The sequence below is a fragment of the Hypoxylon fragiforme genome, assembly GCF_022984875.1.
Source record: "Hypoxylon fragiforme strain CBS 206.31 chromosome Unknown GGS25scaffold_7, whole genome shotgun sequence".
In the NCBI taxonomy this organism is placed as follows: domain Eukaryota; kingdom Fungi; phylum Ascomycota; class Sordariomycetes; order Xylariales; family Hypoxylaceae; genus Hypoxylon; species Hypoxylon fragiforme.
Genome location: NW_026054762.1, coordinates 153,257 through 166,282, shown reverse-complemented (window position 1 = coordinate 166,282; position 13,026 = coordinate 153,257). Strand labels below are relative to the sequence as shown.

The window sequence follows — 13,026 nt, the reverse complement described above, 5'->3', positions numbered from 1 at the left end:
ATACATCATTACGTTATTTAATTAGTTTATTTAATAATAGAAATTTTTGTAATTTTTTTCTTTATTAAATTAATGTAAGTATTTATATAATAATCTAAGGTTGTTAACAGGCCCGTCTGTCAATTGTTTAGGACTGAAGGCTTTAAGTTTATAACACATTATAGCGTTTAAGTGTGCTATAAGGTGCTATATTTTTAAGGGTTGTGGGGGACTTGACGTTAAATGTATACCTATTATTGGTAGAAGCCCGAAAAAGAGTGGCGCACTGTGGGGCTGAGGTATATCTTGGTCTAAACTTTTGGCCACAACCTTCGTATGCGATGAGCCGCAGCTACTGCATTGTTACAAGGCGCTTAAGCAGTAAGAGCAACGTGAATGGCTTTTTGGCTTTTTGAACATCATCCAAGGTTCTTACCCCACCAACCGTTAGCCTTTCTCGTCAATAATACCCAATACGTTCATATATATTCTACATTAGGTTGCATACCTGCTATGTATCTAGGTAGTTAGTATTAAATGTACATATGGTGCACATGCATGTCATGGAGTATATTAATAAGTCAGCCAATCCTTACATACATAGTACCGAGGTTCACCATTTTATTTTATTCTATTTAGTTATTTCACATTAACTACCTACCTACCTACCTACCTACCTACCTACCTACCTACCTATTATTATTTCTACCCATAAACATAACACATCAACAAGTGTAGGCCCAGGACAAGAACACACAGACACCGAACAATAATAGCTTACCAACCTACCAACCATTGGAACATCTAGTGGAGTTTCGTTACGATCATAATTAGTATGTAGGTCCGTACGCAAACGGCTACGTATTCGTACTTTTAATCTGCGAATCCGCTGGGGAATTGTCAATGCGGATCTGCGCAGCTAAATCTTTTGCGGTAGATCTGGATGTCAACGTGATTACGCCAATCTGTTCTAGACCTCGTCCATCGAAGTCTTGCAGGTTTCATCGTCCCTGTCAACTTGGGTCTGCTTGTCAAGGCTGGCCTGCTGGCCTGCTGGCCAAATTCTCCGCTATGATTGAGGTGTCTACAAGTGCGTGAAGCTTGACTACATTTGACCGCCTCGACCGTCGATCACTTTAATCAGACTATAATGCTCTGATCCATCAGTCAGATTCAGTCTACATAAAAAAAAATCCTACCTACTAAGGTTAGGCTACTACATTCTACTGCTAATACCACATACATACGATGTGTGTATGTATGTAGGTAAGTATGTACATAGTACTGCTACAGCAGATGCAATGCGCAGTGCATGTATTGTCAAAGGCCAATACTATGTAAGGCAGGCCACGAATCCTCACGAGTCAATATGATCTACAAATGCATACTACACATGGAATTAGAAATGCTCGCATCCATGGTGCTAGGTGTACTGGATGTGTTAGGTGTCTGTGTACAATACGTACTGTAGGTATAGGTTTATCACCTTGGCTATATTCGGTATCGATTCGAAACCAAACATCCCCCAAAAGCTAAAGATCTTCCAATTTGCTTGGCCATGAAAGGCGCATAGTTACCGGATGAGGCATTAATATCTAACCTGCTGTTTTAGAAGCTTGGGATCTCCATTCGACAAGAATAGGCTGACAGGTATACATATACCTGCCTATTATAGATCGCTTCTAGAAGGAAGTAATCCGGTCTAACATCTGACTCTCAAACGGCCCCTTGCTTAAGTCCCGAATTGTGTGTGTGTGTAGGTGTGTAGAGGTGTGTAGCTCCTGGCGATCCCTAGAAGATAGTCTCACGTCTTCGTTGTTGGTATGTACTAATGGAAAACGAAGTGAGCAAATGCAACAAACTGATATCGTTACCGACCGATAGTACTTGTACAGAGTTGGGTATCCTCGACGTCAGACCGGTAAATGAGCCAGTATGTAGGGTTACTCAATACATGTGCTGCTTCTTCAGTACTCAGTACATAGGTACCTCGATTACTGATACATAACTATTATATCTTGATATGTATGTTATGTAGGTAGGTAGGAAGCAGCACGGTATTTAACCGCTACATAGCAATGGGCGGCCAAATCTCCAAATATTAATGAGTAGAGGTGACGTTGACACGAATGAAGCTTCACGATCTGGTTCGTTCTCCTGCTATTAATTAAACATCATTGGCCGCCCTATCCTGCTACCCAGTATCCATTCTCCTCCCGCTCGTTTCTTGCCGTGGGCAATTCCCAGATGGCTAACAGCCTGGGGTATGTAAAAGAACCATGCAGAGTTGTACATCCGATTTCCCAAACGCAACCCTACGCTTCGACGAACCTCAGAATATTGCCTACCTGCCAGCTCATTTAGGTATGCTATAAAGAGTCCAAGAGATTTGAGACTACCCTACCTGATTACTTGTCAAGTTTTGAATAAGGTGGATAGACACCCTCACGATGGTCAGGCTTGCAGGTCGATATTGCCTTTGTAGGACTTGTCTGTTACGCAAAGGAGGCATGGCCTGTCCAAATTGGAAATCGCAGCTCCTAAAGGAACGACGGGATTTCTGTCCGGCGTGGGAAACCTCCCAATAAAGAAATCGGGGAGGGTAGTAGCCAAAAGACTGTCAGGGACGCCGAGATTCTTTGAAGTCGTCAGGTGCAAGGTCCTCGATGGGCGATGATGGTGGCAGTAGGCCAGTGAGCGAGGACTGCATCGCTTATCACTCTTCGCAAGGACATGTGCTGGGCCGCAAACTGATATAATCGTTTATGGGCGTTACTTTCATGTACATTCATACCTACATATCCACGGAAAACTGGAGGTTTTACAGGTCAAGAATACGCCCAACGGCCCCGTACATACATACATGCCTACATACAGCTACGTGGACGTACATATATAAATTGTACATCCATACATCATACATGCTACATACAGCAAACGCGCATGCACGTAAACCAATTTCATCATGACGGCTTTCTTGGATGTTCCCTGAACTCCGCGTGTCAAAAAAAATCTAAGGTTAGGTAGCCAGGGATTGGAGACTTCCGACTCGGATGGCCACCACTGCACTGGAGACGCCAATTAATGTACGAGCGGGTGCTTCCGTAACAACGCACATATCCCCGCCGCGGGAGGCTCGGGCCATGTCTTAATATGGGAGGTGAAGGTCCTTGGTCGGGGGCTGAAAAAAAAAAGGAAAGAAAGAAAGAAAGTAGTGTACATAGCCAACCATGTAAGGAAAAAAAAAAAGGGGGGGGGGGGGGAGAGAGAAAAAGGGATGGGTACCAGACGACGATGACGTCTCGGCCGAGTCGATACGGGTTTGTTTCATACTATGTATTAGTACTAGTAACTCTTAGGTATTGCCAAGATAAAACGGCTGAGCGGCTACATATAAATAAGTACATGGTTTCTACAACGATCGTTATGGGGTTCAACATCGAACACAGGTCATATTTTAAGCAAACATGTGTACACTATTATATCCTCCGAGTAATCACGTTGCTATGTTAATATATAGGTGGCTTCGGTATATAAATGCGAACATGACAGTACTTACTATTAAGTAACGGTATATATCATGTAGGTTCATCCTCGCTGACTGCCTCCTGAAATCTTACATATGTATTTCTCAAGTGTTAAACAGATTCAGGTACAGTCGTACAAAGCATGTACCTACATCTTCTACTATCATAAGTCATCTCCAGCTGTCTTACATACCTATAAACGACGTGACAGATTGAGGTCTGTACGTACAATTTATCTACAATACCTACATACATACCTACATAAATTATGGGCAGGGTAATATTATTTGAAGTAGATTTCGGTCGACATGATTCCTATTGGCCATCCGTTCCTCTCCTTCTTCCACCCCCTCCCACTCCTCCCCTATGTATATCCTTGGCTTCCCTTGCTTCCAATTCTATTCTATTTCCTATTCGCTCCAGCATGAACCACCGCATCAACCAACACCCCATGCCGTAGAACAAAACCAACACAAGCGAACAAAACAGAAAAAACTTATTATAATAAGATATGCGTAACGGGTTATTTCCGTAAATCTTCCATACATAACCCTGAGCTCTTAACGTTGAATCCCGGTTCACAAAGCCCGAGGAGTGCTGTTTCCAGTCCAAAGAAGAAGTTCAGCCGAATTTAATAAACTACATAATGCTAATAATTACACACTCTCGTCCATTCTCGGGGGCGGATCTTTTTCTTTTTCTTTTTCTTTTCTGTCTTTGCCCTGGTTAACCCCGCCGTTGCATTGCGAAAGCGATTCCGAGCAAGCTGTTGCTAGGTACCTTAGCTGTTGATCCCTCATACTCAACTGCCGACGGATCTCACTACAGCTTGGCCGTTCGGGTCTGGTAGGATTCATGCAATGTATGTATGTCGATGTAGTGTAGGAAGAGCCGCGAGCATCGTTCAAGATGCTTAGTTCCAGCTCGTTGAAAATTGGGCTTGGTGAGGGCCCCAATGTGGTCTTTGATCAATGTGAGCAAAGGCGAGCGAGCGCTGTTAGCTTGCTCGAACCTGTCGTGTCGTGAGTTGCCACATAGAAATGCCGCACCATAAATAGCCACCAAGAAACGCGTGTCCAGTGTTCTTATTGTATGCGCATACATACAAAATCGCCATGTGCCACGCCGCGGCCGTGCAGATGGTTCAGCTGCGGCAGCGGTGCTGAGAAGCAATCCCCTCGTGCAACTCTGCAAGGACGGTTGGTAGGTAGTTAATAGTTAGCCCTAAGGGTTTTATGTAGCACGGTGGTACGAGCTGCATTTTCACGAGGCCCCCTTCCCTGTCCGGGTGATCGCGTATCTTCCCCAGGGGGGATCGATGGGAAAGGTTGGCGTGCGATCCCGCGCGCATGCATGCTCGCAGCTCATCGGCAGGCGGACCATCGCTTCGTATGTAAGGTCTTTCCCTGGAATAAGTTTAATAGCTACCTACCTACCTACCTCACCTCCTGCACCTACCTTATTTTCATAACTCCTTAGAAATCACGCCCGATGCTCCTTTACCCAGGATATCTCGCGCATCGAGATCAGCCTAACGGACGTCAGGGAGGGACCTGGTGATTCTCCTATTACTGTTACTGTTACCTACGGCTATTATTCCTGCTATTGCAACTACTAAAATACTAAGTTACCACTATCACCTAGACGGGGTGGTGACACAGGCATCCCTCGATGTCGCGACTAACGGACAACAGGGTGAGTTTCGGGCGAGTGAGTGGAAGGCCAGCTCCGGTAGGTCACAAAGCCGATTGGGCAACTCTATGATGCGATTGGCAGAGAGCCGTAACAGACCGAGCTTCTTACACACAGCCATCTCGGCGGGCAGGCAACGCAAGCCGATTTCCCGCCAACATACGCTTTTGTCTTGTTGAAGACGCCAACATCCCGGATACTTTTTTTGGTAGGGACTCTATTTATTATCTTACGCATCATCTGTGAGAATTGACCGGCGCAAACTTCGTCGGTAGGGAATCCTCCGGGGTTTCTGGTCATTTGATTGCCCCGAAATGCTACCGTCGCGAGTTCTGGACAATGATGCCAGCTAGCTAACTTACTTACTACGAAAGACGGGTTGAAATTGCAGTCGGAGAAGAAAGGAAGGCAATCTTAAAAGCTTCTCGAAGCGACCGAAGTTGTCTGGTAGCGAGAGGACAGGCCTTGCTTGTCCCGGAGAGTTCGAGACGGTCAAGGAAAGTCCGTCAGATCGAATATTCCCGCTCGGAATACGAGCGACTCCAGAGGCTTCGATACCTTGTCACTTGGGTGCTTACGTCTTTAAGTTGCGGCTCCATGATTCCGTGAGGTTTGTCTGGTTACCAACCTACCTGCCGTACCAGGCCTCCCTGACGGACGATCTTGGGTGTCCGACTCTGAGAGTGTTGGAATGAGAAGGCTTGAAACGTCGGAAACAACAGAATTGTGAGATGGGTGCCTACCTTGTGAGCAAGATTCCTCGTCATGATACCTGCCTGCCACGACAATGGTGTAGATATAACTTCTCGCGAATTACGCACATACTAGGTATGTACCTCGTAGGCAAACCCCTAGTATTAGGTATACTACCTATTATAGGAGGTAAGTAGATCAGCAGAAACCAGTTGAAATAAGCCAAAACTTTGCTTTTCGTAACCAGATCAAGTGATTAAGAGGCGGGCGAGGTTCGTTGTAATCCAACTTCTTTTACATGTATGCTGAAGCAAAAAGTAAAGAAATAGAGTAAAAGTGAAGCTATCGTGATCAGTTCCAAGGTCAACAGCTTCCACAATGAATCCACATAACTAGCTCATATAGTACTAACCTGCATAGGTAAATAACTAAGTACTACTAGGGTGAACCCCACTATCGTAGCCCCACATAATTGTTGATTCCTGAGGTCAACGGCCTTCCTGGAGCTTAAGCCACAATCCACTTAGCTAGTAGCTAAGCTAAACCTTAATTCTATTTCAAGCCACAGCGTTTTCACAATCGGCCTGGACGTTGAACTTCGTTCTGTTACCGCGATTTTCTAGAAAAAAAGCATCTGCAACATCTTCACCGTCAGGTTCAAACGAGAATCCCCAGATCTATCTACTCCCAGTTTCGCCCTCTCTGTCGCCTCTGCTCTAAGATCATCAATATATTATCAATATTACTTCTAGACCACCATCCTTGAAGCATTCCCTGTTTTCGCGATTTTACTTCTCTGCGCGACTTGAAGCTAGGCAGCTCTCACCCACGACAGCATTCTGGCGGACTCAGGGCTACGAATTGGGAGGGTGTTGCCTCGCAACAACGCGAATACGCGATTCCGCATTGACGATTTCGCGTCTGAGCTCTTCTGACGCTCACAGCACCCGTTACATAAATACAACATCACACAGTTCATTGTGTATCGAGCTTGATTATTACAACCATCAATACCTTACGAACACCATCTTAAACAGCCACTCGTCGCCGAGAAATCTTGCGCTTCTTACGACCTTACGATATCTCATATTTGACCACATTAATGTCATTGGCGTCTAAATATCCATGTTCGTACCATCACGACACACAGTCGATAGGCAACTAATGGAATCAAAACAGCACTCTTACGATATTCGATTCATCTTATCAGCGATTGGTACACGTGCCCTCTTCGCGCAATCATCTTCCACGTGGCCATAGAGTCCGCTTTCTTCCGGCCTTGATACAGTCCCTACTTAAATCTTCGCGCTCCCAATCTCAAGATTCCGCACCATGGATTCCTCACGAAAGCGCGCAAGCACCAGCGGTAGCGACGATAGCAGCAACGAACAAGACCATCCAGCAAAGCGGCAGCGATCCACTGACATCGAATCCCGCTCTAGTACGCCGCCCGAGGTCTACTCTGACGCGAAGCCTGCTTATGAAGTTATAAATCGTCCCACAGCGGGCGATCTTGGAAGAGAGGGTCTCAAACGCTCAATCGCCTTGACGTTGCAAGCAGTAGGCTTTGACTCAGCGAAAAACGATGCCTTGGAAAACTTCACGGAGCTCGTGGATACATACACGATGAGATTCATGAGTGATCTCCGACGCATCGCAAATGGAGCAAGAAGAAATACTCTGATTCCTACGGACTTTGAGACGGTTTTACACCAACAAGATGTCGAGCTATCAGCTTTGAAGCCACATCTCAAGCACCCTATCCCGAAAGAACTTCTCGAGCCATCTTACTACAATCCGGTTATAGAAGACACCGAATACCTCCATAAGCCTCGACCGTATCTAGGCGAGGAGTTGTCCGGTCAAAGAGAGAAGGAGGAGCGCCCTTGGATTCCAAAGAACTTCCCACCGCCACCACCTCCATACACTTACAGATTCACCCCGATAGAACAAACGCGTGATATCTCCAAAGAACAGGCCGAGGCCGAGATAGCTGCGAAGAAGGGTGAGGTGGCGTTGCGACGAATCAACCGAGCAGCCAGAATCAGCCGTCAGAAGGAACTCAATGCATTGGCGGAACGCGACTTGCTTAGTAAACAGCGACACCATACTTGGGAATCCATGATGGGCTCAGTACTGCCCGAAGCTGGATCATCGTCGAAAGGTGGACAGGAAATTGCAGACAATAGCACGATTGTCAATTTCGGCGGCAGGTATGGTCGCAAGGGTGTGCCGAAGACTGTGCAGAGAACTTAGACTTGACTGGATGACATTGGCGTTGCTAGATCTGGTGAGTTACTACGATTCATACCTATATATTTGTCTTTGCGATGATAGTCACTCTAGTGAGGGGTATCATATACTAATGTGAGAATTCCTAGCTGGCACTGATACACATCATTGCGGTCCTAATAATAGAACACGAGAATACGAAGACACGAGAGCATAATGCCATCTCGGGGGCACGGCGTTTATAATACATTGTCATGCCTTTTGCTTTGCAGAGATTATAGAAACTTGTGTCTATAATACTTTACTGCCCGCACGCCTGAAAGAAGCTACCTACCTGTTTATGAAGAGACACGAGGATGGACAGAAGTTTTATTTGATTTCTGGCGGTATCGATTTGTTATTCTACAAGCTACGGAGTTTGGGGATACCGGTAGCATTGCGATCTGAGATACCCAGTTTGAGCAGCAGCAGCGCCATGATATATTCATCTTTGCTTTGCCTTGCCTTGCCTTGCCTTGCATACTACGTCACCTAGGAGGTCTTGATTGATGTACGATTCTGTGCATGATGATTTCATGGTTTACAAGTTTGTTTCTACCTACAGAAGCTTTGATTGTCATTTGATATCAAGTTTGCCTCTCACACAGGAGACTCGAGAGTTAATCAACTGGTACGTACAATGTACATACATATTTCATCAATCCCCCCTTTTAATGTTTCTTACCTAATCACATACGCTAGCATTGACAGGCTGAGGCACCTGCTAATATTTTCCAGTCAGCTGACAAGCAAACCAAATTGAACCAAATTGAATTTGCGCGTTTGATTGGGTAGAGCCCCACCTGTAACGGCAAGGCTTTAGAAGCTAAGAAGGTAGCACCTACCGTTGATTTAGCGATTCGACCCTAAAAGAAATCGCACACAAAAATTGTCGGGGAAATTTTGCAAGTTCCTAGCTCCAGAACAGAAGGACGATTACCATCTCGACCATTTACAACTTTTACTCTTCTTCGTCCTCTTCTTCATTCACAAATTCGAGTATCCCTTCGCAATGGCCGAGCAACTAATTCTTAAGGGAACCCTCGAGGGCCACGTAAGTTATTTTTCACTCTTTCTAGAAATTCTATCGACGCGATTGGAATTTTGCATCAGAGGCGCATCGCGAAGTTTTTAATATTTAGTATCTTAAGAAGAAATTAATGGGATCAAATGATAGCTAACATTACTTGTGTTTCTATAGAATGGCTGGGTCACCAGCTTGGCTACCTCTATGGAGAAGTATGTCAATTATTCATAATCTGTGTTTCCACCATTTCCCATACTTATTATCATCGCAAGCTAACCCGTCATGCTACAGCCCCAACATGCTCCTCTCCGGCAGCCGTGATAAGTCTTTGATTATCTGGAACCTGACCCGAGACGAGTCGCAATACGGTTACCCCAAGCGATCTCTCCACGGCCACTCCCACATCGTGTCCGACTGCGTATGTTGCCAGATTCCCTTCTTTTCCTAGGCGGATAACAGAGTCAGATGTGGACGCGGATGCGGATGCTGGAATTCAAGACGAAGAAATAATTGGCTGACAGTAACCTTCAGGTCATCTCCTCTGATGGTGCCTACGCCCTGTCCGCTTCTTGGGACAAGACCCTCCGACTCTGGGAGCTGGCTACCGGTACCACCACGCGACGATTCGTCGGCCACACCAACGATGTTCTTTCCGTCTCTTTCTCCGCCGACAACCGACAGATTGTCTCGGGTTCGCGCGACCGAACTATCAAGCTGTGGAACACCCTAGGTGACTGCAAGTTCACCATCACCGACAAGGGCCACACCGAATGGGTCTCTTGCGTCCGTTTCAGCCCCAACCCCCAGAACCCCGTCATCGTCTCTAGCAGCTGGGACAAGCTCGTCAAGGTATGTTGTTTTTATCTCTTTCCTCCCTTGTCCTGATCGATCCGGAAAGAACAACATTTCAAAAACACACCTTCATATGATGCTTTGCTTTCAAAAGTATTTGCTACTTCAGAGCTTGCTCGCAAGCCATGAGACCACCTAACACCAGCACTGATGATAAATATCTTGCTATAATTTTTTCTCCGCATAAAAGTTGTGTACCTCCATCACTAACTTTTATTCGCGATAGGTCTGGGAACTTTCCACCTGCAAGCTTCAGACTGACCACATTGGCCACACCGGCTACATCAACACCGTCACCATCTCCCCCGACGGATCCCTCTGCGCCTCCGGTGGCAAGGACGGCACCACCATGCTCTGGGATCTCAACGAGTCCAAGCACCTGTACTCCCTAAACGCTGGTGATGAGATCCACGCTCTCGTCTTCTCTCCTAACCGATACTGGCTCTGCGCCGCAACTGCCAGCTCCATTATCATCTTCGACCTGGAGAAGAAGAGCAAGGTTGACGAGTTGAAGCCCGAGTTCACATCGGTTGGTAAGAAGAGCCGGGAACCCGAGTGCGTGAGCTTGGCCTGGAGCGCCGACGGTCAGACCCTGTTCGCTGGTTACACCGACAACATTATCCGAGCATGGGGTGTTATGTCGAGGGCGTAAATCCTTTCCCGAGGGGTCGAATATCGGTCATTGACTGGGCGTACGGGATGGGCTGTCATTTGAGCTTTAATCAAGGGAAATGGCAATCGCTGCGACTGGTAACGGAAATACACTAGATACGTTGCATTGCCGCTTGGTTGCTACCATACGGTAGTCCAAAATTTACGATTTGTGAAGACACTTTGTTGATCTGATAACGTGACATGATTTGTTTCGTTGATATAAAAATATCAGTCTGTTCTACATAAGCTACTACTAGTACAAGTATGCTACATTAAATGTAGCTAGGTAGGTGATCGATGTATCATTGTTCGCTTCTACTCGTCTCAGCATCTATCGTTACAGTAAATTCCCTAGGTATCCGAAAGCTGTTTCCCTTTCCCTCTTCAGAATCACGATTTACCCCATGCCCATGGTCCACGCCTGTCGTCGTACCCGCCGTCGCCTCTATATCCTCCAAGTGCCTCATGTCTATCTGATCAACCCGATCGACCAGCTCAACCCCCTTGAACAAATCCCGCTCTATCTCCCCCTGGTGAAATGAAAACGGCTCGGAAGAGCGGCGCTGGTGGTGGAAATTCCGGTTCCTTGTCCTCCGACGTTCCACGGGTGGCCGAGAAGTAGCGAAACGCCCCAGGCGAGAGTTCAGCCGCGAGTCGGCCGAGTCGGAGCCCCGGTAGAAGGCGGCGATGCTGATGAGTGGGAGGCCGGCGGCGACGAGGGTCTGCACCCAGGACCCAGCATCGAAAGGGAGCACGCGGGTGTTGCCTGGTCCGGCGGCTACGTCGAGACCGGCAAAGAGGCCTGGGGGGGTGTTAGTTTTTCTTTGTTTTGGGTTTGGGGTAGTGTATGTATGGATGTGTAGGTATGTGTGAGTTGTACACGGCGATGTAAGGGGGGGGAAGAATATACGTGATAGAAAAATTGGGACGGAAAGAAATAAGTAAATGAAAACTCACAAGGCGCCAACATCAGAATCCCATTCCCAACCGCCAATATCTCCAACGAAGTAAGTCCCCCCCTCTTCCTCCCACCACCACCACCTCTCCCATCCACGCCCTCCTTCAACGTCAGCGCAACCGAGAACTTCCGCCCCCCTTCCCCCCCTCTACCTCCCCTCAACACCCGTCTGGTGGCAGCCAGATGGATGGCCAGGTGCGCGAAAAACAAGCCGCAGAAATAGAACACGGACGCGGCACCAAGAATCACGGAGGCCTGCCCCGTCGCGTCCAGGGGGACCGGCAGCGTGTGCCCGCGCAGCGCCTGCGTGTACCGCGCGACCCACACGGCGCGCATGGCGACCGTGGCGACGGCGAGGACGACGGCGAAGACGAGCACGGGCGGCTGCCACCACCACCACCAGGAGTTGCGGGTCCACCTTCTCCATCTTCCTCCTCCTCCTATTTTTGTGCCAGCGGTGGTGGTGATGGGGGCATTAGACCCGAACGCGCCCCAAGTCCTGACCAAGACCCGGCTCTGCAGCGCCAGCGCGGCCTCGACGAGCGCGAGCTGCAGCACGCTCAGGGCCGCGGCGGCGGTGGTGAGGCCGTAGTCGGCGGCGGCGCTGAGCACGGACGCGTCCCGCGTCCAGGCGACGTAGTACTCCGTGAGGGGGCCCGGGAAGTACAGGACCAGCAGGGCGAGGCGCGCGGCGGAGACGCAGAGGCACAGGGCCTGGGCGAGGTGGACGGGCCGGCGCAGGCGGCGGGAGGGCAGCAGGAGGAGGGTGGAGAGGAGGGAGGAGAGCACGAGGCCGAGCTGCGCGCCGTAGTTTATGGATGTGTTGGCGAGGCGGACGCGCTGCGCGTCGAGGGTGGGGAGGGAGAGGGCCGTGGGCGAGGCGAGGGCGTTGAGGATGGTGAAGGTTTGGAGGCGGGGATCGAAGGAGGGGGTTGTGGACGTGGGTGTGGGTGTGGGTGAGGCCATTGTGAAGATGGCCTCTTGGGGGTTGTGATTGCTGTGTTGTTGTTGCTTTTTCGACGAATTCGAGTTCGTGGAATAGGTAGGTAGGTATGTGCTACTCCATCCGTTCGATCGATCGATATACTATAACTGCCTACCTACTTTCGATATAGTGAGTGAAGGAAGCCAGATTTACGCATTATTTATCCTTCTTGCTATTCTTCTTGTTGTTGTTGTTGTCCTTAATAGTCGTCTTCCCCAGTACTTTTGTCGTCGATGCCGTCGTTAACGATCTGACTAACTAGCTGATAGACGGGGGCAAAGGGGAAATAAGACGGTACTTATCTATCCTCCAGGAAGAAGGTTACCTATTCATAAGGATTCTTAGGGCTTAACATTCCCGATAGGTTGGTCGGTCGGGGGGGCTTACT

The 13,026-nt window shown here is 48.1% G+C and overlaps 3 protein-coding genes across 3 annotated transcripts; 2 read left to right on the top strand and 1 right to left on the bottom strand.

The window, feature by feature from the left end:
- The first annotated feature begins 7,047 nt into the window (after window positions 1-7,047).
- GGS25DRAFT_352157 (uncharacterized protein) lies at window positions 7,048-8,351 on the top strand. The gene is made up of 2 exons (XM_049258056.1): window positions 7,048-8,181; window positions 8,273-8,351. Exon 1 carries the CDS (start codon window positions 7,224-7,226, stop codon window positions 8,145-8,147), a length of 924 nt encoding a protein of 307 aa, XP_049114358.1. The 5' UTR covers window positions 7,048-7,223; the 3' UTR covers window positions 8,148-8,181; window positions 8,273-8,351.
- Window positions 8,352-8,970: 619 nt separating this feature from the next.
- GGS25DRAFT_351823 (cross-pathway control WD-repeat protein cpc2) lies at window positions 8,971-10,845 on the top strand. The gene is made up of 5 exons (XM_049258054.1): window positions 8,971-9,216; window positions 9,364-9,401; window positions 9,481-9,607; window positions 9,721-10,038; window positions 10,268-10,845. The coding sequence occupies exons 1-5, from the start codon at window positions 9,175-9,177 to the stop codon at window positions 10,691-10,693; spliced, it is 951 nt and encodes a 316-aa protein (XP_049114357.1). The 5' UTR covers window positions 8,971-9,174; the 3' UTR covers window positions 10,694-10,845.
- GGS25DRAFT_352140 (uncharacterized protein) lies at window positions 10,846-12,800 on the bottom strand. The gene is made up of 2 exons (XM_049258055.1): window positions 11,653-12,800; window positions 10,846-11,497 (listed from the first exon to the last, which is right to left on the bottom strand). The coding sequence occupies exons 1-2, from the start codon at window positions 12,617-12,619 to the stop codon at window positions 10,998-11,000; spliced, it is 1,467 nt and encodes a 488-aa protein (XP_049114356.1). The 5' UTR covers window positions 12,620-12,800; the 3' UTR covers window positions 10,846-10,997.
- Window positions 12,801-13,026: the final 226 nt, after the last annotated feature.

Bases quoted from the DNA above. Each gene is read 5' to 3' on its own strand.
- GGS25DRAFT_352140 (XM_049258055.1), bottom strand. From the start codon at position 12,619: ATGGCCTCACCCACACCCACACCCACGTCCACAACCCCCTCCTTCGAT. The intron at 11,498-11,652 runs GTGAGTTTTCAT...ACACCCCCCCAG, and splicing joins GATTCTGATGTTGGCGCCTT to GCCTCTTTGCCGGTCTCGAC.
- GGS25DRAFT_351823 (XM_049258054.1), top strand. From the start codon at position 9,175: ATGGCCGAGCAACTAATTCTTAAGGGAACCCTCGAGGGCCAC. The intron at 9,217-9,363 runs GTAAGTTATTTT...GTGTTTCTATAG, and splicing joins AGGGAACCCTCGAGGGCCAC to AATGGCTGGGTCACCAGCTT. The intron at 9,402-9,480 runs GTATGTCAATTA...GTCATGCTACAG, and splicing joins TTGGCTACCTCTATGGAGAA to CCCCAACATGCTCCTCTCCG.
- GGS25DRAFT_352157 (XM_049258056.1), top strand. From the start codon at position 7,224: ATGGATTCCTCACGAAAGCGCGCAAGCACCAGCGGTAGCGACGATAGC.